The sequence below is a fragment of the Stigmatopora argus genome, chromosome 6, assembly GCF_051989625.1.
Source record: "Stigmatopora argus isolate UIUO_Sarg chromosome 6, RoL_Sarg_1.0, whole genome shotgun sequence".
Classification (NCBI taxonomy): Eukaryota; Metazoa; Chordata; class Actinopteri; order Syngnathiformes; family Syngnathidae; genus Stigmatopora; species Stigmatopora argus.
The window spans coordinates 19843307-19867120 of record NC_135392.1 but is presented as its reverse complement, the minus strand read 5'-3'; the positions used below and the strand labels follow the sequence as shown (position 1 = coordinate 19867120).

The following is a 23814-nucleotide window of genomic DNA, read 5'->3' as shown; positions in this document are numbered from 1 at the left end:
AATGTTGCGGATAATGTAGACCAGACATGGCCACGATAATCGAAAAACCTCATAGTAGGATCACCGCTATTCATACTACCGTAGTTACTCGCGTATAAGCCGCCCCCTGATTCACAATTTTCACCTCCATATTTATGGTTTTAATAAGGAGTACAAATGTGTTACTTTGAAGGGAAAATCTTAAGAAAAATCATTACACGTGGTATTTCTGGGTGGAATCAAAATCATTTTATTAGGGTCAATATCATAAGTTAATATGCCTGTCATTTTAAAAGCAAAATATTAAATTATTCAATTTGAAAAAAGAAATAAGTCTATCTTGATGAGAACTCGATGCTTTTTAATGCATAATCATATCGGCCGCATGACGTCAGCGTGTTGTCAACTTGCACTTTCGTGCATGTCGTATTTTTATGCGCATATAAACTGTACCCTCTATTCAGTCATCATTTTTTTGTCCGAGAAAAGCGGCTTATTTGCGAGTAAATACGGTACGTTTTCATGCCTTTACAAAAATACAAGTGCACAAGTACAATTTTCAAAAAGTGTATTTATTCAATTTTACAGTTACGGGCATATGAAAAGACCGTAATGTATTGATATTAAAATAAAATCTATGAATTTAAAAAAATTAAATACTTTAAATACTGTACTCACAGTGAAAATAATTCATCTCTGCTTGAAATAAATCCAAAAAATAGGTTAATGTTTGTAATAAAAAAAACAGGTTAATCAGTGTAAAGTGAAGAAACAGGTTAGTGGTTGTTTTAGTCCATTTAGTCCTCACTGCTTGAATCTTCAGGCTGTGCTGTAGGGGCAGCAGGTGGAGCTTCTACCTTTTCGGCGCACAAGGAACATCGTGATGGGGAGTTGTGACTGCTGGTCACAGTGAAAATAATTCCTTGCCACTTGTTTTAAATAATAATAATAAAACACAGGTCATTGGAAGCTTTAGACCACGTCCTCTTCGTCAGATTCGAGGGGCTTTTCGGAGAGGTTTTCGGCGCACAAGGAAGATGGCAACCGCAGCTTCTATTCTTGTACAAATACAGTGGTACCTCGTCATACGACCGTTCGTCATACGGAATGCTCGTCTTACGGGGGAAATTTCGATCGAATAATTCGCCCGTGATGTGGTCAAAATTTCGTCATGCGACCAAGCCAGGTTGCCATGGCATTTTTTCTGGCATATCTTTCGTGTATAACAATATTTACGAGCACCGGATGAGCTATTCAGACCAGGAAACGCACAACGCGCATGCGCGGTGAAAAGAGGGCTTTCTGGGTAATGAAGTATACTCGTGCTCGCAAAAGCATCCCCGGTAGCAACTCTATCATAGGCGCCGTTCGAGGGGATGCGAACACAGATGCTACAAGCTAAAAGGAGCCGCTAGCCAGCGCCCCCGAAGCTCCCATAAGCAACGGGGCGATCGCTGATAAAAGACTCTGCTCGTTGGCTGCTCATAAGAACATCGGGGGCACTGGCTCGCTACAGCATCCCCGGTAGCAACTCTATCATAGGCGCCGTTCGAGGGGATGCGAACACAGATGCTACAAGCTAAAAGGGAGCCGCTAGCCAGCGTCCCCGAAGCTCCCATGAGCAGCGGGGCGATCGCTGATAAGACTGCTGCTCGTTGGCAAGTGGTCGTGCGTTCTCCGATTGTGAGGACATTTGTGTGCATCATTTTCGGAATATTTTGAAGGGAATAGTACGACAGCAAACAGCCCATGGATAGCGAACGTGAGGGTGGAGTGTTTGTTCTGTTTACGAGTGCGTTGTGTGGAAGAAAAAAAAAACCGAAGCCCCTCTCCCCTCGGCGAAATCCGGCCAATTTTAGTTAGATTAAACACTTTATTTCTATTAAACCACTCGTTATTTATTACTTTGTCAATATATGGCGAATTATAAGAAATAAAACATTTTTTTCAATCCAATATCCTGTTTTTGGTGTTTTTTTCAGAGAGTTGGAACGAATTAATTTGTTTCCCATTCATTTCAATGGGAAACTTTACCTCGAGTTACGAGTATCTTGTCATACGAGCTCAGTCCCGGAACGGATTAAGCTCGTATCTCGAGGTACCACTGTACAGTCATACCATGAGATACGAGTTTAATGCGTTCCAGGACAGCTCGTATTTCGATTTACTCGTATCTCAAATCAACGTTTCACGTAGAAATGAACTAAATACAAATTAATTCGTTCCCACCCTCTGAAAAAAACACCAAAAACAGGATATTAAAATGGAAAAACATTTTTATTTGTTGAAATTCACCATCTACTAACAGAATAACAAATAACTAGTGGTTATGGTGTTTAATAATAAAATGAGGCATCATTCAATGCAACGGGGAGTTCGTGGATGGGAGAGAGAGAGAGAGACATGACGGCTGTAACGCTCGTAACGTAACAAACTTCAAATTTAAATTAAATGAACTTAGATTCCGATACACAGACACTTTAAAAAAAATCTTATGTTACACTAAATGGTCCTTCTTATGCAATAACCAAGGCAAAGAGGTTAACGTATTGGCGAGCCAGCTCAATTACGCATACACCTCTCATGTTTTTCGATTATTAATATCGATTGTCATCATACGCCTTTTCTTCGCACTACCCTTCATTGCACCGGCTTGCTTTGGATCCATTGTGTTTCCCTTAATTCTGCACTGACTAACGCAAAAAAACACGAAAAAAAAATGCAACACTCCGCCCAATGCTCGTAGAGATCTTTGCACGAGGGAGATGTGGCACTGAAATCATAAACAGCCAACTTGGCTGTCTCGTCTGCTCGTATCTGAAAATTTGTCTCGTATCTCAAGGTAAATATTTGCTCGGAATTTTACTCGTATCTCAAATTCCTCGTATGTCGGGGCACTCGTATGTCAAGGCATTACTGTATGCTATTTTACAAGCAAATGACACAGTCAAGACGAATTCAATGGCTCCAACCATGTTGTCATTAATCTCCTGGAGACGTTGCAAAATGCGTTCCATATTGAAGATCTGCTGCAGATGTCTTGTCATGCCAGCTTCACCTACGGCGTTAATCCCTCATAATACTTGCTATTTTTTTTATTCCTAGTGGTTACGACTCGCTTAGTGTTGTCGGAAAAGGATATTGTGGCCGTCTTCCGCAATTTCGCTGCTTCTTTCTTGTTAAAGCGCATTTATTCCGCAATGGCATGCTACGCCTTTTAGCATAGCCACATCACTTTTTCTCAGTCACTATCATCATGTTTTGTTTTTGCCTTGGGCTCATTGGATGCCAGGACGCTTAGGAGGCATTTTCTACAGCGACTCAAAATTCAAACAAAGCAAAGGCTTGGCGTAATCTTTCTCCACAGGTGATGTGCGGGACAGAAAATTCACTAGCAACAAAACAGGAGAAGGCAAGATGTCGTCTTTCTCTGCCTTTTTAATATCATTCTTCTACGATTGAAATATGGCTTCTTCAGCGCTGAGTGCCACCCAATTCAGCGCCAAAGAAGATGCGGAGCCCTGACTTCCACCAATTTGTTATCCCGTCTTCCTGTGAATTTTGACATTTTTATGAACTTTTTTTTAACCTTAATATAAAAAAATGTGATGTAGTGAAGACGTAAATGTTGAAGCTGAGAAGTGGTGAAGGATCTCACATTTGTTGGCAGCATTTCACACATTCATTGCTGTGTGCTTGAGTTATTTTGAAGATATAATACATGCATGTTATAGGTGTACAATGACTACATTTTATCACATTCTTATTTTTTCAGTGTTGTCCCATGAAAATATAATGAAAAAATTGCAGAAATGAGGGGTGTAGTCAGTTTTGTGGGTTGACATCTATTGGCTAAGCAGAATTGAATTTATACAAGCATAGACATTGATCAGCATTTTTAGCTTTCAGTTATGCCGTTTTGTTAAAAAGAATACAGTCATACCTCTACTTACGAATGTCTTTAGGTGCAAATGTTTCAGGTTACGAAAGCTTTTTATTTGCAAGAGTGCCTCGAGATACAGAAAATATCCAAGTTACGAAATCCCCCAAAAAGTAAATGCATTCCTTATCCGTTATTTTATTTTGAAAATATTATCACGGATGCATTGATTCTCACTCTAGAACATCACTACACTCTACTGGGCTCTCATTAGCGGTCTCACACCAACCCTTCATTTTTCTTTGACCCGTTGTCTACTTAAACTTATGCTTTGAAGAAGCTGTGGCCGAGTGCCTTGGGGTCTAAGTCTTAGACGGACTCGCAGTCGAAAACATGTTTTTTTAAACGCCGTTCGTCGTCTCTAAGTTTTCGTTGGAGGACGCTGTGGCCGAGTGCCTTGACCTGAATCGCAGCCTGCGGTGGGCGAAGTTGTGTCACGGGGGCAGGCAATGGGGCTTGTGGTCAGTAATGAGGGGCACCAAAACAAACTCAATGGAGGCTGAGTAAATGCAACGCTCAGCAATACACGAGGAATTCAACGAGAAGGTGGCGGAGGAGGAAGCAGCCACCATTGCAACAGCACAAATCAGGAAAAAAAACGGGGGAGAAATGAACTTAACGACGAAAAAACATCCTGAAAAAGTGTTCGTGCGATTGCCCACTTTGACGACGTTTGCCTTGAGCGTTTTACAAACATTATTAGTGAACCGGAAATTGTCTTTAGATCAATTTCTCAAAACTTCTGTCAACAAGCACCGCCGAAGGGCAACTTAAATCTAAACGGGTAAGAAGCAGTGGCGATAAATAAAATGGGTGAAAAATTAGATTCCAGGAAATCATAAAATGCTAATGAAAAAGATTAAAACTTCAATGTAATGTTGTTTTGAATTCTTGATTTTATGTTTAGGGGATTGTGTTCGTGTGCTCTCTGCCTCTGCTGCCTAATGTTAGCTCCCTCTTGTTCCCCTGCGTTTCAACACACAGATTTTGTATGCTTGTTAATCATTTTAAGACATTAATAAATCATTTTCTTATAATTCACTCTCATTTGTGTGCTTCTCCCATCTTTCATACAAAATTGGGACAATTTTACAGGGTTTAGTTGGTAGTTGTGTGAGGACTGTGGAACAAAATGTTCAAGTTACGAAATAAGTATGGAACCACTTAATTTCGTAAGTAGAGTTACGACTGTATCATTCTTAAGTCTGATATCTTTCAACTTAAAAAATTGAAAAATAATCAAAATTACTTTTTATTTTTATTGTTTTCAAATATATGTAACTGAAATGTGTGCAACATATCATTTTAGATTTATAGAGGTCCCCTAAATCTATTAATAGAATTGATATCATATAATATTGCATGACATTTGTTATTTATACAACTGGTTAAGACATTTTCACAAAAACTATTTTGAAATATGTTATGGTGTATCAGCGTTTCAAATTTATTGATGTAATGGGATCGGAACAAATACCTCAGGAGAGATAGACTCTGGCCGGTGAACAGGTGAGACCTCAGGGGATGATATATTCTAGAAAAACACAAGAGGCCGTCAGGGTAAAATAGTATTGTCTTGATCAGTATCACACTGTTTCGGATTTGGTCACAAGATTGGATAACATTTAGTATTTATATTTATTTTTTAAGCACATAACGCCTTTTAAATGAGGTAACCACAGGGCGGTAGAACGCAATACGCCAGCAAAAGAAATAAGTCCCAAGCACAATTACATTTATTTATTCTTATTATCATGACTGTTCTCATTATTAGTATAGGAGGGCGATTGAAACTAGTGGACTAGTTTCGGCAAAACATGGTATGAGAGCCACTTTTCAAGCATCCGAAGCAAGGAAATTGCCAAGAAAACCCACATTTATAACAATCTGACCGATAAACATATTGAATATTTATTTTCTATGAGCTGTGACGACTTGGACCTAGAGCAGCTGAGTTGGATAAACGTAAAGCAACGACACATCCAAATCTGCAAATGCGGCATACTCACAATGCGCTACCAGCGTGATTTGTCGTAGGGAAAGCATTTATTTTTTTACTCATGTCAGCTCATGTCATCTCATCTTCCGCTTATCCGAAGGGTGCAGCTTCAGGAGGGAAGACCAGCCACTTCATCCAGCTCTTTCGGGAGTAACCCAAGGCGTTCCCAGACCAGCCGGGAAACAGTCTGCCCAGCGTGTTCGAGGTTGGCCCCGTGGCCTCCTCCCGGTGGCACGTGCCGAGGGAGGCGTCCAGGGGGCATCCTGATCAGATGCCCGAGCCAACTCATCTGGCTCCTCTCGATCCAGAGGAGCAGCGGCTCTACTCCAAGCCCCTCCCGGATGACCGAGCTTCTCGCCTTATCTCTAAGGGAGAGTCCAGACATCCTGCGCAGGAAACTCATTTCAGCCGCTTGTATCCGGGATCTCGTTCTCTCGGTCACGACCCACAGCTTTAGGCCATAGATGAGTGTGGGAACGTAGATCGACCGGTAAATAGAGAGCCTTGCCTTTTGGCTCAGCTCCTTCTTCACCACGACGGAACAGTGCAGAGTCCGCATCACTGCAGACACCGCAGTGATCCACCTGTCGATCTCACACTCTATTTTTCCCTCACTCGTGAACAAGACCTCAAGATACTTAAACTCCTTCACCTGGGGAAGGACCTGATCCCTGACCCGGAGAGGACATGCCACCTTTTTCCGACTGAGGACCATGGTCTCAGATTTGGAGGTGCTGATTCTCATCCACACCGCTTCACACTTGGTTGCAAATCGTTCCAGCGAGAGTTGGAGATCACGGCCTGATGAAGCCAGCAGAACCACATCATCTGAAATAGCATGGATGGAACACTGAGGCCACCAAACCGGACCCCCTCAACGCCACGGCTGCGCCTAGATATTCTGTCCATAAAAGTGATGAACAGAATCGGTGACATAGGGAAGCCCTGACGGGGTCCAACCCCCACTGGAAACGGATCTGACTTACTTCCAGCTATGCGGACCTGACTCTGACACCGGTCATAAAGGGACCGGACCCAGCGCAACAGGGGTTCCGGAACCCCATACTCCCGGAGTACCCCCCACAAGACTGCCCAGAGAGACGGTCAAACGCCTTCTCCAAGTCCACAAAGCACATTTAGACTGGTTGGGCGACCCCCCAAGGACCCTGCTGAGGGTATAAAGCTGATTCACTGTTCCACGGCCGGGACGAAAACCACACTGCTCTTCCTGAATCCGAGATTCGACCTCGGTGACTTCAACCCCAGAGATAAGAGAGTCTGCCCCAGAGTCCCCCGGCTGGCTCTGCTTCCTCATACACATTAAATGCACACACAACATAAAGTCTAGCTGGACTGATGAACCCAGAAGTGGGACGCCACGTCCAAAAACAGCAGGGTTTTATCTTGGACTTTGCCGTGGGGTGGCTATGTGGGCCAGCTGCTGACCAGCAGGCGTCGGGAGGGACCTGCTTCGTCCTCGGCCACGCTTGGCGCCAACTGGAGAACAGCAACTGCAATGCCATGGCCCACTTCCCCAAAGACAGCTCTGGGCCGCTGGAACCGTGGCAAAGCCAACCTCCGCTCGGCAGAGAAAACCTTAGACTCGGATGTGATTGAGAGCAGTTCCGGTGGCATTGCACCAGGTCATTGTGCTGCGAGCCATTTTGTTTTATGAAGGGCGCATGAGACTGTGTGGGTACTTATGAGTGTGATTGGTTTGAGGTTTTGCTTGTATACAATTTCATTGCAACTTCCAGACTTAAGACAGACTCGGTGGGGATTTGTGCGCACAATGTTCGTTAACATGGATGTAAGGTAACTTAATTATTTCTCACTGGAACGATTCCACAAGTGCGAAGTGGTCGGGATGAGAATCAGCACCTCCAAATCTGAGACTGTGGTCATGAGTCAGAAAAAGGTAGGATGCCCTCCCATGTCAGGGATGAAGTCCTTCCCTGAGTGGAGGAGTTTAAGTATCTTGGGGTCTTGTTCACAAGTGAGGGAAGAATGGAGCGAGAGAACGACAGGTGGATCAGTGCAGTGTCTGCAGTGATGCAGACTCTGCATCAGTCCGTCGTGGTGAAAAAGGAGCAGAGCCAAAAGGAGAAGTTCTCTACTGGCCGATCTATGTTCCTACCATCATCTGTGGTCAAGAGCTGTGGGTCATGACCGAAAGAACAAGATCCCGTGCCCGGATCGAGAGGAGTCAGATGAGTTTGGGTGGGCAACTGATTAGGATGCCTCCTGGACGCCTCACTGGTTAAGTATTCCTGGCCCGTCCCACCAGGAGTAAGCCACGGGGCGAACCGAGGACGTGCTGGTTAGACTGTCTCTGGGCTGGCCAGGGAACGCCTTGGGATCCTCTCGGAAGAGCTGAAAGATGTGGCTGGGGAGAGGAAGTCTGGGCTTCCCTGCTGAAGGTGTTGCCCCTGTGACCTGACCTTGAATATGTGGAAGATGATCAGGTGAGATGCATTGCTCCTGATGATGTTTCATGATTAGGTGCGATGATATATTGACAAAGGGTTTTGAGTGCACTGAAGGTGCAATACAAGTACAGTTGTGGTCAAAAGTTTACATACACTTGTGAATAACATAATGTCATGGCTCTCTTGAGTTTCCAGTTATTTCTACAACTCTGATTTTTCTCTGATAGTGATTGGAACAGATACTTCTTTGTCACAAAAAACATTCATGAAGTTTGGTTCTTTTATGACTTTATTATGGGTGAACAGAAAAAAGTGATCAAATCTGCTGGGTCAAAAATATATATATACAGCAGCGCTAATATTTGGTAACATGTCCCTTGGCCATTTTCACTTCAAAAGGCGCTTTAGGTAGCCATCCACAAGCTTCTGGCAAGCTTCTGGTTGAATCTTTGACCACTCCTCTTGACAGAATTGGTGCAGTTCAGTTAAATTTGATGGCTTTCTGACATAGACTTGTTTCTTCAGCATTGTCCACAAGTTCCCAATCGGGTTTAAGTCAGGACTTTGGGAAGGCCATTCGGAAACCTTAATTCTAGCCTGATTTAGCCATTCCATTACCACGTTTGATTTGTGTTTGGGGTCATTGTCCTGTTGGAACACCCAACTGCACCCAACACCAAATCTTTGGGCTGATGACTTTAGGTTATCTTGAAGAATTTGAATCCTCCTTCTTCATTATCCCATTTACTCTCTGTAAAGCACCAGTTCCATTGGTAGCGAAACAGCCCTACAGCATAATACTACCACCACCGTGCTTGACAGTAGGCATGGTGTACTTGGGGTTAAAGGACTCACCTTTTCTCCTCCAAACATATTGCTGGGCATTGTGGCCAAACAGCTCGATTTTGGTTTCGTCTGACCACTGAACTTTCCTCCTGAAGGTCTTGTCTTTGTCTATGTGACCAGCAGCAATCTTCAGTCGAGCCTTAAGGTGCCGCTTTTGGAGCAAGGGCTTCCTTCTTGCACGGCAGCCTCTCAGTCCATGGAGATGCAAAACACGCTTGACTGTGGACACTGACACCTGTATTCCAGCAGCTTCTAATTCTTGGCAGATCTGCTTTTTGGTGATTCTCGGTTGAATCTTCACCCTCCTGACCAATTTTCTCTCAGCAGCAGGTGATAGTTGCGTTTTCTTCCTGATCGTGGGAGTGACAAAACACGGCCATGCACTTTATACTTGCAAACAATTGTTTGCACTGTTGCTCTTGGGACCTGCAGCTGCTTTGAAATGGCTCCAAGTGACTTTACTGACTTGTTCAAGTCAAGGATTCGCTTTTTCAGATCCATGCTGAGCTCCTTTGACTTTCCCATTGTAGCATTTGCATCCAATGAGCCCTATTTAAATGGCCTCAGAGAAGTCACCGGCTGTAGTCATAATCACTCACAAGCAATGTTCCCTCTAATTTTTTGTTGGTCTGGGCAGAAAGACAAACTCCCTGAGCACACTGAGTACCAGTGTGAGCGACATCATCGGTACTCGGATGATTCGCCTAAAGACGTTTCGCCGACGGACGTTTGACAGACGGGCAGGTCGCCGAATGAACGTTCCGCCGAACGGCCGTTCGGCCGAATGAACGTTCGGCCGAACGGAGGTTTTCGCCGAAACGGGATTCGCACGCTGGCCCCGCCCCCGGATCGTGTGTGTACAAGTTTTTCAACCTCAGCCCGCGGGCCATATACGGCCCGTTAGGATTTTTAATCCGGCCCGCCGCCGGCATTGTCCAAATTATAGTAAAAATCAATGATTCATTTCCCTTTGCCGCTCATCACTCAATTTATCAGTCTACCATCAATGGCAGCCCGGGAATAAGCACTCTTGGGCGGGCATGGCAGCCCGGGAATAAGCACTCTTGGGCGGCCAGATGGAGCAGAACCGAGCCGTAAAATGACAGCAATCGGGTCAAATCCATCTTAAAACAGCATTTAATGATTAAATACAAATACTGGAGCTCTTTGGACATTAGAACCGAGCCCAAGGCAGTGAATTCCTCGGTAAAATGGAGGCAAAAAACCGTCTATATACGTCCATTCGGCAAACGGCTCAAAATGCTCTCAAATTCGGTCAAATCCAGCCAAAAACAGTGTTTAATGATTAAATACAAATACTGGAGCTCTTTGGACATTAGAACCGAGCCCAGGGAAGTGAATTTCTTGGTAAAATGTTGCGATGATGTCGCGATGGAGGCAAAAAAACGTCCATTAACGTCCATTTGCCAAACGGCTCAAAATGCTCTCAAATTCGGTCAAATCCAGCTGAAAACAGCGTTTAATGATTAAATACAAATACTAGTATTTGTATTTAATCATTAAACTAACAATTACTAGTATTTGTATTTAATCATTAAACACTTTGAACGAACGTTCATTCGGCGACCTGTCCGTCTGTCAAATGTCCGTCGGCGAAACGTCTTTAGGCGAATCATCCGGTCACGACATCATCATTGCTCGCTATGGGCACACCAGTATCACACCTGCCACAAGCAGGTGCATGTCAATGTTCCCTCTAATTTTTCATTAAAACATGCTGTAAAACACGAAAAAACCTAAGAGTGGACAGAGCTACCGCCACTGGCTGCCGCTTAAACGGCGCCATCATGGGGAAAGGGGTAAAAATTTAAAAAAAAAAAAAAAAAAAACTGCGCGCCATATGATTGCTGCTGCGCAGAGAAGAGGAGAGTAGTGCGCAATTGCGCACGCGCGCAGCTTAGAGGGAACATTGCTCACAAGAAGTTAAGAGGCCATGCTATGAAGGTCATTTCACTGACACAACTTTCAAAGTCACCAAAATTGCTCATTCGTGTTGCTGTATGTATATTTTTGACTCAGCAGATTTGATCACTTTTTCTGTTAACCCATAATAAAGTCATAAAAGAACCAAACTTCATGAATGTTTTTGTGACAAAGACGTATCTAACTGGAAACTCAAAGAGAGCATGACATTATGTTCTTCACAAGTGTATGTTAACTTTTGACCACAACTGTATATACCAATTTACCATAGAGTATAATATACACAAAAAAATAACATTAAAATACATTTATTTGAAGATTACTTGCAAAACTTTAATCTTTTGTGGCCTTTTTCTTATATTCCAATAGATTGTGCGCCCCCACGAACCACACCCCTGGTTTTTGTGAATTGTAATATTTGCATTGCTGTGTAGCTAAATTAAATTTTTGGGGGATAAGAAATTAGGACACTATACAGTAATCCCTCAAATATCGTGGATAATGTAGATCAGACATCGCCGCGATAATCGAAAAACCACTTAGTAGGATCATCCCTATTATTAGTACCATACTACTTGTTTTAACACCTATACAAAAATACAAGTACACAAGTACAATTATCAAGAACTGTATTTAATAAATATTATAGTTACAGTAATCCCTCGAATATCGCGGATAATGTAGAAGAGACATGGTCACGATAATCAAAACACTATGAAGTAGGATCACCCCTTTTATTACTACCTTACTACATGTTCTCGCGCCTATACAAAAATGCAAGTACACTAGTACAATTATGAAAAAGTCTATTTATTAAATACAGTGGTACCTTGAGATACGACGAGCTTAATGCGTTCCGAGACTGAGCTCGTATGTCGATCTTCTCGTAACTCGAAGGAACGTTTCCCATTGAAATGAGCTAAAAACAAATTAATTTGTTCCAATCCTCTGAAAAAAACACCAAAAACAGGATATTGGATTGGAAAAAATGTTTTATTTCTTCTGATTCACCATCTATTAACAAAGTGACACATAACTAGTGGTTTAATAGTAAAACAAATTAAAACAAAATTAGAATTCAGTTTTGTGTAAAGTTACATTAAACGTATGTTTGAGTGTGTCTGTATATATTAATCCAATTTAATTTAAATTTGTTTGTTCGGTTACGAGTGCGTTGCCGTGGATAAAGTCCGCCCAAACACCCCCCCACCCCGCCGCCTGCTTCTATGTCCGTCTGTGTATCCTCCGCGAAATGCGTCTAATTTTAGTTCTATTAAACATATTTTATTACCTTTCTTCTCCGGGTTAGCTGTTTGCCACTCCTCCACCCTCACGTTCGCTATCGATGGGCTGTTTGCTGTTGTATTCCCTTCAAAATATTCCGAAAAATGATGCACACAAATGTCCTCACACTAGAATAACGCACGACCACTTGCCAACGAGAAGTAGTCTTGAATGAGCGATCGCGGGAGCTAACAGGCTAAGGAAGGAAAAACAGGAAACGCAAAATCTCAGCCTACCCACGTATTGATTGTGGGCAATGGAGTTTTATTCTGAGAAAGGGTGCCATTGGCTATCGGTGTTGTGTGCACGAGTATACTTAATTACCCAGAAAGCCCTCTTTTTGCCCGCGCATGCGCGTTGTGCGTCATCTGGTCCATGTGTAGGAGAAACTCGTGTGAAGAAACCGTTTAGTGCTCGTAGATATCTGTTATACACGAAAGAGATGCAGCAAAAAAAGACAGTGCGCTACAATGATAAACAACCTCTCATGTCATGGCCACCTGGCTTTCTCGCATCTCGAAATTTTTCTCGTATCTAGAGCTAATTATTTGCTCGAAATGTTCCTCGTATCTCGAGCATCTTGTAGGTAGAGCTGTAATGTATTAATATCTAAATATAATTTATAGAGTGGCACCTCGAGATACGAGCTTAATGAGTTCCGGGACTAAGCTCGTATGTCGATTTACTCGTAACTCAAATGAACGTTTCCCATAGAAATGAACTGAAAACAAATCAATTCGTTCCAACCCTCTGAAAAAACACCAAAAACAGGATACTGGATTGTAAAAACATTTTTATTTGTTCTAATTCGCCATCTCTTAACAAAGTAACAAATAACTAGTGTTTTAATAGTACTAAAATGTGTTTAATAGTACTAAAATTAGACGGATTTCGCAGAGGGGAGAAAGAGAGAGACAGAGAGGGGGGAGAGAAGGACAGAGAGATGCGGGGGAGAGAGAGACAGAGAGGGGGGGGGGGTGAGAGAGAGAGACTTTTTGCACGGCAACGCGCTCGTAACATAACATAAACTAATTTAAATGAACTTGGATTATAATGCAGACACACTAAAAAATAAGTTTAATCTAACCTTACATTAAACTTTATTCTAATTTAGTTTGAAATTTTTATACCTTTCTTCTCCCGGGTTGGCTCTATTTGCCCCGCCTACACCCTGACTTTCAGATGCAACCTATCGTGGGTTGGTTGCTTTTGTCTTTCCTTCAAAATATTCCAAAAATGATGCACCCCAATTTCCTCACAATAGGATAATCACGACCACTTGCCAACTTGCCCGGGAAGTAGTACTCCTCTTGTATTAGCGAACAAGCTCCGCCATTCGCATTGACTAACAGGGGGAAAAAAACACAGAAAAAATGCAACGCTTTGCCCAGTGCTCGTAGAGAGATTACACGAGGGAGTTGCGACCAGAAAGACAGTCCCCATGTTCTTATGAGCAGCCTCTCGCGTCCGCTGTATGCTCGTACATCAAAATTTGTCTCGTATCTCAAGATAAATATTTGCTCTAAATTGTACTCGTATCTCAAATTGCTCGTATGTCGGGGCACCGTATTACTGTAATGTAATCCGAAGAAAAGGCACTATGTGAACTATATTAACAATAGGCATTCTCATCAAAGTTTTATCAGCAAGAATCACATAAACCTCCAAAATTATTCCAAAATCTAATTTTTCACACTGACCTAATGTCACCAAAAGTTGATGTCTGCTAACCCCACAACTTCGTGTTCGGGTGATGCAAAAATAAGTAATGTAATGTTTTTAATCGCATAATTTTATGACTTTTCTCCAAATATTACTTAAATTTCCTAAAAACACACAAAAAACAATTTGCTCAAACAGACTTTACGCCGGCAAAAGTTAATGGCCTAGAAACCAAACAACTTCCAGTTCAGGTTAGAGAAAAATTAGTAACAAATGACTGATCCGCAATTTGCATCTTGTAATAGTATAAACTGTAATTTAAGGTTCATTCTATTTTGATTTTAACCTTGTAATATTTCAATTTTAATCTCATTATATTCATATGAATTTTTCTCTCTGAATATTACCATGTATGACTTCTTGCAATTTCCCGTGGCAAACTGACCATTGCTCACGGCACATCAGTGTGGCGTGGCACATTGGTTGGGAAACAGTGTCAAAACCACAAATTTAAATTCAAGAAATGTTCATTTATAAATTATATTCTTTTTAAATCAGTGCATAACAAGTCAGTTAAAAGGTATTTTGGCGTTGAATACGAAAGGAGGTGAAAAACCTAACGTAATTTTGTTCTCTGTCATCAGAGCTATTGCACGATTACATTAATGTCAAAACACAATGCTAACAAAGCCCATCAAAAGCATTCATTTGCGCTAACTGTAAGCTTTTCATTCAGTAGAAACATAGTTTTATATTTTTGTTTTGTTTACAAATACTCCAAACCAGTGACATTTCATGTTTGAAGTTTTAAACAAAGACTGCATTTTGCAGAAGGCTACCATACGGTCGTACATAACAAGCTTAAATGTCTGTCCCAAGCTCTGTATAAAGAGAAGAATCCCTTTACCTTCTTTTATTTAAAATGGCGAGTTCATGTATGTGAGTACAATGTTTAAGTGTAATCTTACTTCAAATTGCAGTGGTGTATTACAGCGGCTGAACAGCAGTGAGGGCACTGGTGAGTATGCAAGCCCATTCGATAGCACAGAGCTACAAGGATTGTGGAGCAGTGGAAGTAAGGGGTCCTCAGTAAGGGGTGGCGTGATGGGTGACAATCGGCGAAGTAAATGGTCAGAAGATCTAAATATTTTTTCTGTCATATACTTGAAATGGCGCTTCTTGAAAGGTGCATTCAATTCTGTAATTAAAATATAAAGGACAGGTAAAGCACGTGTAGATAATTCGTCTCAGACACACCATTTGAGAAATGAACAGAACTTGATGTTATATCAGTCATTGATAATAGTACCGCATTTTCACACCTATAGGACGCACCGCCTGAAAGGGCGCCATCTCAGTTGCGGTTTTATTTTCGTTTTTTTGTCAATAGAAAAGGCGCGTTGTTTCAAAGGACGCGCTGCTATGGTTGTGCTAGCATGACACACACTTTAGCATGCATGTTAGCGTATGTTTTGAAAAGGCAACAGGCACAAAACTGAGTTTAATCTTGCTATATTGGCGTAATGTGTACTCGTTAAAATAGAAGTCAAAGATTCAAACATCTACAAATCTGCCCAAATCCTCATCTTCTGTATCCGACATACAGAGTTCAGCCAAGTGGGTGAGTTCGCCAACAATGCTGGGTTCCATCTCATTGTCAAGGTCAGGGTTGTTGCCATGGGGTTTCGTAATAGTGATTCCAACTTTGACGAAAGCTCAGACTACAGTGATCACCGGCACTTTGGCCCAGACATCGACAATCCATTCCAAATTGTAACATAACTTGTGCGACGCTGCCGTCTTTGAATGGAGGGTTAAAAGCACTACGAGCACACGGAAGTCAACTGCCTTGCCGCTCGTCTGGGATGTTTTGAATGGATTTACCATAATGCTTGGAATACACTGGAGGGTATTTATAGGGTGAACATCCACTGGGTTGATCGCAAGTAGCATGTCAGCAAGAAATGAAACCAGTCAGTCATACGGTCAGGGTCATACAAAATTTTGAATTTTGTGCATAAACAAGGTGCACCGACTGATTGGGTGCCTCGTCTATTTTAGAGAAACTTTTAGACTTTTAAGTGCGCCCTATAAGTGTGAAAAAATGGTAAATTAAAAATGTATACCACTAAACAAGGGATTGGGGGTGGATCTGCTGCTCGTGCTTTGCTGAGAGGAAGTAGACTCTGTGCCATCCGCCACACTGGCTGAACAACTTTCATCCTCCACCTGCTTTATCCATCTCTGTATTTAAGTATAAGAATGATCATCATAAATTATAATATTAATATGATAAATTGGTGAGTGTGTGTAATATTCAATATTTAACAATCTTGGGCAGAGCTCGACTTTACCTTTTTAAAGCAGCCATATGTGCCATCCATCTGAAGTGGTCGTGGCCGGCGTTTCTCAGGAGTAAAAGGAGAGCCAAAGCGGACATAGTGTCTGGGCGTCGTGCAGATAACAGTTGAGTGTGAAAGGCCTGGTAACATGTTAAGGGTGGCGGCCAGCACCGTTGGATCGGTGGTTATCCGTAGTGGCCGCTCAACAAGCAGCTCTTGTTGAACCTTCTCTACTCCAGGCATCTTTTCATGCAGCCACTCAGAAACTAGGTACTGAAAGAAGAGGCTTTTATTAATGCTTTATTGTGAATGTGTTTGCTACATACAATATAAGTATACCTTTATGTCAAAACGCTTTAAAACAAAATAGAAAAATAAAAAAGGATCCAAATGACGCATTCACTAACTAATTGCAGCAGGAAGGGAAATGTCATTACAGTGTAGCAATTGATAAACGTACTGTTATCTTGAAACATCAGTTTCCTTTGAGTCTGAAATTTCTCAAAACCTTTCAAATTGGCATTCTAAAAAGATATACCGTATTTTCACGACTATAAGGCGCACTTAAAAGTCTTAAATTTCCTCCAAAATAGACAGGGCGCCTTATAATCCAGTGCGCTTTATATATGGACCAATACTAAAATTGTTATCATGATAAAATAAAATAAATCAGTCGATAGGGTACACCATCCTCTACAGCTCTCACAACTTCGGCAAGCAGCCCCCGACTCTACTATTTTCCCCGTAGAAAAAGTACTGCACAGTGACTGCTGGGATATATAGTTCTTTTGTCAATACAGACGCTCCCCTACTTACGAACGAGTTAGGTTCCGAGCGATTGTTCATTAGTTGAATTTGTTCGTAAGTTGTATCAGTGCTATATTTTGTATTATAATTTATGTTTAAGGCCTATATAAGTATATTGAAGGTTTATATACGTGCATTTGTATGTTTAAGGCTTGTATAAGTAACCTGCATTGGTTTGTACTGAAAAAAACATTTAATAAAATGGAGAGAATACATACAGTACTGTATACAAACTACCGACGGTCGAACGATTCAAGTTGTATGCCCGTGCAACACTCACCATTTTCTCACCCGCATCAAGCTTCTTTATTATAAAGACTTTCGTTTCAAATGAAATGGCTTGCCTCTTCCTTGCACTACCACCCTCACTAGAAGCCTTTCGCTTTTCACCAACCATATTGAATAATGGATGCACGAGATATTTAATGATAAAAATGTTCTTTGCGCACTGGAGATACGTTTACGCACTGCAACGAACTGGGCAGAGGAAGGTGGATGCTGGGTGAGCTCTCACAGCGCCATGCGTCGGTATTAGCGGCGGAAAGAAGCACTACAAGAAGTAGCCGAAAGAAGCCAGGCTCACAGAACAAAGAAAGTTGTAAAAACATTAAAGTATAAAGTACAAAGTAAAGTAAAGAGGAATGTATTAACAAATATTAAAATGTAATTTAAAAAAAGATAGAAGGGCTGTAAAACACGAAAAACATAAGAATATACAGAGCTACTGTCACTGGCTTCCGCGTGATGGCACCATCTTGGGGGAAAAAAAAAGGAAAACAAACAAACAAAAAGGAAAACAAAAAAAACAAAAAATCCTATGCGCAGACATGTTCGTATGTACCGTTGTTCGTAACTCGAATGTTCGTAATTTTAGGCTGCCATTGGTAAACAAGATGAGCTCTAAAAATTACAGATTTTTGTGTTCCAGTGATACAAATACTAGTACCAGAGGGGCCCTGATACAGCAGTCAAATGCAGGCATCAGTATGCTTGTGTAAGGGGAAAAACACACTCATATGGCGCAATATGTACACTATGATATGTAATTTACAACCACCGGTCATTTTCCCCAAAATGAGTGGTAGTTATAAACACCCTCCCAAAAAAAGAGCACTGGTCACCTTTCCGCAGATGGTCGCCAAATAAGAAGCAGAAGAAGTTGAAAGGAGAATAGCACAAATAAGAAGCATGGAAAGTAAAAAAAATGCTAAAGGTGATTGAATTTTTTTGCAAGATGGAAGAGTCAAGCCCGGAAGATCGGTGATCCCCAACCACCGGTCCATAAACCACTTGGTGCCGGTCCATCAGAGAAATAAATATTAATGTCTTAAACCTCACGCACACAAGGCATCATCGACAATCAAGTATGGAGATCTTGAGCCAATGGAACGCACGCTGCACCTCAGGATTGCCAGATCCCGAAGACTCCAAACCAATCACACCGTAAATAGAATCCACTCAGTTCCTTGGGAAGTTCACCCAGTCTGTCAACACACCCAACACATGAACACACTCATTCATACGACAACTACCCTATTTTCTCGCATATTAGCCGCCTCTGTGTATAAGCCGCACCCTTAAAATTGCCTTAATATCATTGAATTTTACCATTTCTGTAGTATAAGACGCCCCCTGATTCACAATATTCACCTCCATGTTCATGGTTTTAATAGGGAGTACAAATGTGTTACTTTGAATGAAAAATCTTAAGAAAAATCATCCCACGTGGTATTTCTGAGATACTGTATGAATCGAAAGGATCGTCTGCAGGATTGCACATTCCGAAAGGGTGTTGCCTGCACTTAGACAAATTCAAAAAGGAAGTCACGTGAGCAGTACAACCACGAAGTGTGTCCGTAGCAGTCTAGTTTTCAACAAGTCTGTGAATGCAATAATAGCATGAGATACACATTATGCAGGTATCAAGGCTGATATTTTAATGATCGACCGCAAGACCTTCGATCAGACTTAAAAATTATTGGGATGTGCTGACATGGTAAACACTATGAACACATGTAGCAAGGCTACTCGCGTCTGGCCAGTCAGAGCACGTTTAACTACGGTAATTTGGCGGTGCCCTGAGTGAGCAATGGCAGGCACAAGTGAGTTTTTTCAAGTTTTATGCAATATACCTTTTTTTATATTTTACTCATATACATCAGAATGAATTTTGTTTAGCTTTTTATCTGTTTATCTTTACTCTATTTTCAAATAAATGACCATATGGCATTTCGTCACCTTGCAGTTTCGTGCATGTCAAGTCTAATTTGTGCACATATAAGCCGTACCCTTGATTCAGTCATCAAATTTTTGAGCGACAAATACGGCGTATATATGAGAAAACACAGTACGTGTTGTAGATCGAAGAAAAAAATACTACTAAGTTGTTTTATTATTATTCCAACCTAATTTAGATGAGGCGAGAGGTATTTCTGACAAGATTGCTCTTTTCTCTATTTTTTTTAACAAGAACGGGAGGTGTCGGGTCACCTCGGAAGTTACGGTCATGCAAACGTTAACTTCAATTGCGATGAGGAAATAAAATTCAACACAAATACATATTAAAACTCATGAAAATTAAGTACACCAGGGAGTTGCATGTGAAGCCAAGAAAAACAAATCATCACCATCTTTCACATAAGGTTGGCGGCGAGCACACTGTGAGTATGCCGTGTTCCCAGAATTTCCACGTCCACCCGGCTTAGGAAGTCCTCCTCCAGATGCGAGTCTCCGCACAGAAACCCATTCAATGTGTATGATTGTTGTCCTATGGACAGACTCGCCCACCTCACGTGTAGATGTCTGCTGTTCATCCAGAGTGATCATGGGCCTCTTGGCTGCATCTCTAATCAGTCTTCTCCATGTTCGAGGTGAAAGTTTAGAGTAACGGCCAGGTCTTGGTAGATTTGCAGTGGTCTGATACTTCCATTTCAATACGATTGATTGCCCAGTGCTCCTTGAGATGTTTAAAGCTTGGGGAATATTTTTTGAATCAAAATCCGGCTTTAAATTTCTCCAGAACAGTATCTCAGACCCACCTGGTGTGAACCCTGAGACTATCACAGAGCTGATGCATTTATATGGAGACATGATTACACACAGATGGATTCTATTTATCATCATCAGTCAACATTGGATCATTCAACCTCACTGAACCCCTGGAACGAGTTTGCTGCGCTGAAAGTAAAGGGGCCAAATAATATTGCATGCCCCACTTTTTAGTTTTTCATTTGTTGAAAAAGTTTAAAATAACCATTAAATTTCGTTCCACTTAACGATTGGGTCCTAGTTGTTCATTGTTGACAGATTTTTTTTTAACTTTATATAGCACGTCGGCCTCACAGCTCTGAAGTTCTGGGTTCAAATCCAGATCGGTCCATCTGTGTGGAGTTTGCATGTTCTCCCCAGATCTGTGTGGGTTTTTTCCAGGTGCTCTAGTTTCCTCCCACTTTCCACAAACAGGCATGGTAGGCTGATTGGACACTCTAAATTGCCCCTAGGTATGGGTGTGAGTGTGCATGGTTGTCCGTCTCCTTATGCCCTGCGATCGGCTGGCCACCGATTCAGGGTGTCCCCCACCTCAGGCCCAAAGTCACCTGGGATAGGCTCCAGCACCGCCGGTGACCCTAATTAGGATGAAGCGGTTCAGAAAATGAATATCTTTGTTTGAAGCCTGAAATGTGGCAAAAGGCTGAAAAGTTCAAGGGGGCGAATACTTTCACAAGGCACTGCATATAGGTTGATCTTTTCCGAGACCTATGGTGCTTGAAAAGTGACTCATGCCACGTTTTCGTACAACCTTTTCAATTTCCCCCTCCTACATAAAATGAGAAAAGTCGTGGTGAAAATTATAAGTGCTATTGTCCTTGGGCCTTGTTACTGAGGCTGTCGTGTTGCGTTACACACACAACCCAACACAGGCGGGTATTGAAATTGGGAGCCAAAAAATGGTGTTGGTGTAACACTTCTATTTTAAGAATGTTCACACATTAACTTCGGCATATTACCACTTACAACACTGAAACTGAAACGTACAAAACTGAAACTGAAATGAGGTAGGGAACTCATCCCGGACATCCAGCAGAACAATTTCTTATCTTGCACTTGCACTCAAACTCCATAGGTTGCTAACCATTTACAATAATGGCATTTAATTCAATTAATCACGACAATGTAAATGAGTCATTAAAATGGATTTGTCATCTATCACAGCCAATGACAGTTAATGAGTTAATAAATGTCTGTTAGATTTAAGCCTGTGTCAGGAGCGGCCGGTTTGTCCCTCCTGACGTGCCATCAGAGAGCAGCTGCGGTCAATCTGCTGATTGCTTCCTGTTTTTGTATTTAAAGATCAATGAGTCATAGTACCAGTGTCGGATCGTTGCTTCTGTTCCTGCATGCGCACAGCATGCTGCCGTTTTGTTTCTAAGCCATTGTTGATTTGTAGATCCCTGTTGATTTATTAAAGGATGTCGTTTGAAGCTAACTGCCTCGATTCACCTCCTGTTTCCCGCGGCTGGGTCCTAATATATTCCCGATCGCGCCACGACGACGCAGCGCGATCGTAACAGAGTGTCAAAAAACTTCACACACTTGAATTTGTCACCCTGCAAATGAAGACGATCCAAAGGGAAAATCAATTAAAAGAATACCTGTGGAAAATTAATCTATGCACAAGTTTCCAAAAATAGGGACAGTGCAATACACTTTAATGTTAAAAGATAAAGAAAACTGAAAATGCAGCATATTGATACACTAAAGCAGGGGTCGGTCGGAAACAGAAAATGTTGAAAGAGCCTTATTAGATGGAAAAAAAAGAAAATACGTCTGCAGCCGCAAAAAAATTAAAAGCCTTATAATGAAGGCAACACGTGCTGCTGTATGTCTCTATATTCGTCTACTATCAAAATGACTAAGTTCGCTGCAAATACATCATGAGCATTCATGATTACCGTATTTTCACGACCATAAGGCGCACTAAAAAGTCTTAAATTTTCTCCAAAATAGACTGGGCGCCTTATGATGCGGAGCACTGTATGTGTGCTCCAAAGCCTGACTGAGAACACTTCTTGCCGACACGCATCTTATATAGAGAGAAGGCGGACGTAGGTGGGGTCAGGCATGCGGAGGGGGGGGGGGATGTAAGAACACGCTAAAGGCACGCCCCTACCAGGTACCCGTATATAGTGTGTGCAAAACAATTTTGGTTTGGTTTCTAAGGCCGCCCGAAAATGAATAATACAAATAGACATGCTTACGAAGCTCAACAAGGAAAATAAAGATTTACCGTATTTTCCCGACTATATGGCGCACCGCATTTAAAGGCGCAGTCTCAGTAACAAGTGCTATTTCTGTATTTGACACACACAAGACGCACCGCACTAATAAACGCAGCCAGGCATGGCAAAACATACACCAGCTTAAACATACGGTACACATGCTAAAAACGTGTTTTTAAAAAGGCAACGGAAGCAAAACTGAGTTCGGTTGTACTTTATTTAGCCATTTTACATAATGTACTCACGTTTTTTGATCAATCACCACCCACAAATCCATCAAAGTCCTCATTTTCTGTGTCCAAATTGAACAATTGTCCAAATGATTGATCAAAAACGCCGTGTTCCCTCTCTTCGTTGTCAGAGTCACTCACATTGCCATGTGGCTCGACAGAAATGATGCCGGCTTTGGCAAAAGCTCGAACAACAGCGCAAGCAGACACGTTAGTCCAAGCGGCCGCAATCCATTCGCAAATAGTGGCGTAACTAGCCCGGCGCTGCCTGCCACCCTTCGTAAAGCTGTGTTCGCCACCTTTCATCCATTGTTCCCATGCCACTCACAACTTTGCTTTGAATGCCCGGTTGATGCCTATGTCCAGCGGTTGGGGTTCTTTAGTTAAGCCTCCGAGAATGACGGCAAGCTCAGAGTTCATTTTCGTGACTTGGTTTTTCATCGCTGCTGTGAGATGGGCACGCTTGGAGTCGCAAATCAACTCAGCTTCTTCTTCTTGACTTGGCCAAGCTCGTTCTCCTGCTTTCTCCATTTGCGAACCATAGATTTGTTGATGTTGAATTCCCTCGCGGCTGCTCTATTCCCATGTTCCCCTGCATAATTGATGGCTTGAAGTTTGAACTGAGCTTCGTAAGCGTGTCTATTGTATTATTCATTTTCGGGGGGGCCTTAGAAACTAAACCGAAATTGTTTTGCAATAAAGCACAAGCCCACACCATATACGGGTACCAGGTAGGGGCGTGCCTGTAGCCTCTTCTCACACACACACCCTCCGCAAGCCTGACCCCACCCACGTCCGCCTTCTCTCTATACAAGAAGCGTGTCAGCAAGAAGTGCTCTCAGTCAGGCTTTGAACCATACACACGGCACTCCGCATTATAAGGCCCCCTGTTTATTTTGGAGACAATTTTAGACTTTTAGTGCCCCTTATAGACGTGAAAATACAGAATATATATCCCAGCATGCACCGTGCACTACTACTTCTACGGGGGAAATGGAATCGGGGGCTGGTTACCGTAGTTGCGGCTCAATATTGATGCATATAGAAGACACACCGGCTTATAAGGCGCATAT

At 42.1% G+C, this 23814-nt stretch overlaps 1 protein-coding gene across 10 annotated transcripts in view; it reads right to left on the bottom strand.

Annotated features, from left to right (window-relative positions):
• Window positions 1–23814, bottom strand: part of setd5 (SET domain containing 5) — a 163461-nt gene that overhangs the window by 41175 nt on the left and 98472 nt on the right. For 9 of the 10 annotated variants that reach the window (XR_013300580.1, XR_013300581.1, XM_077602794.1 and 6 more), the window contains 4 exons: window positions 16438–16698; window positions 16210–16327; window positions 15052–15281; window positions 5397–5453 (listed from right to left, as the gene is read on the bottom strand). Coding sequence is in view for 8 of the 10 variants with exons in the window: in XM_077602794.1 (XP_077458920.1) it covers window positions 5397–5453; window positions 15052–15281; window positions 16210–16327; window positions 16438–16698 (666 nt within the window). In the remaining 2 variants the exon portion in view is untranslated. The remainder of the gene's footprint in view (window positions 1–5396; window positions 5454–15051; window positions 15282–16209; window positions 16328–16437; window positions 16699–23814) is intronic. The other variant, XM_077602793.1, reaches the window with a different exon arrangement.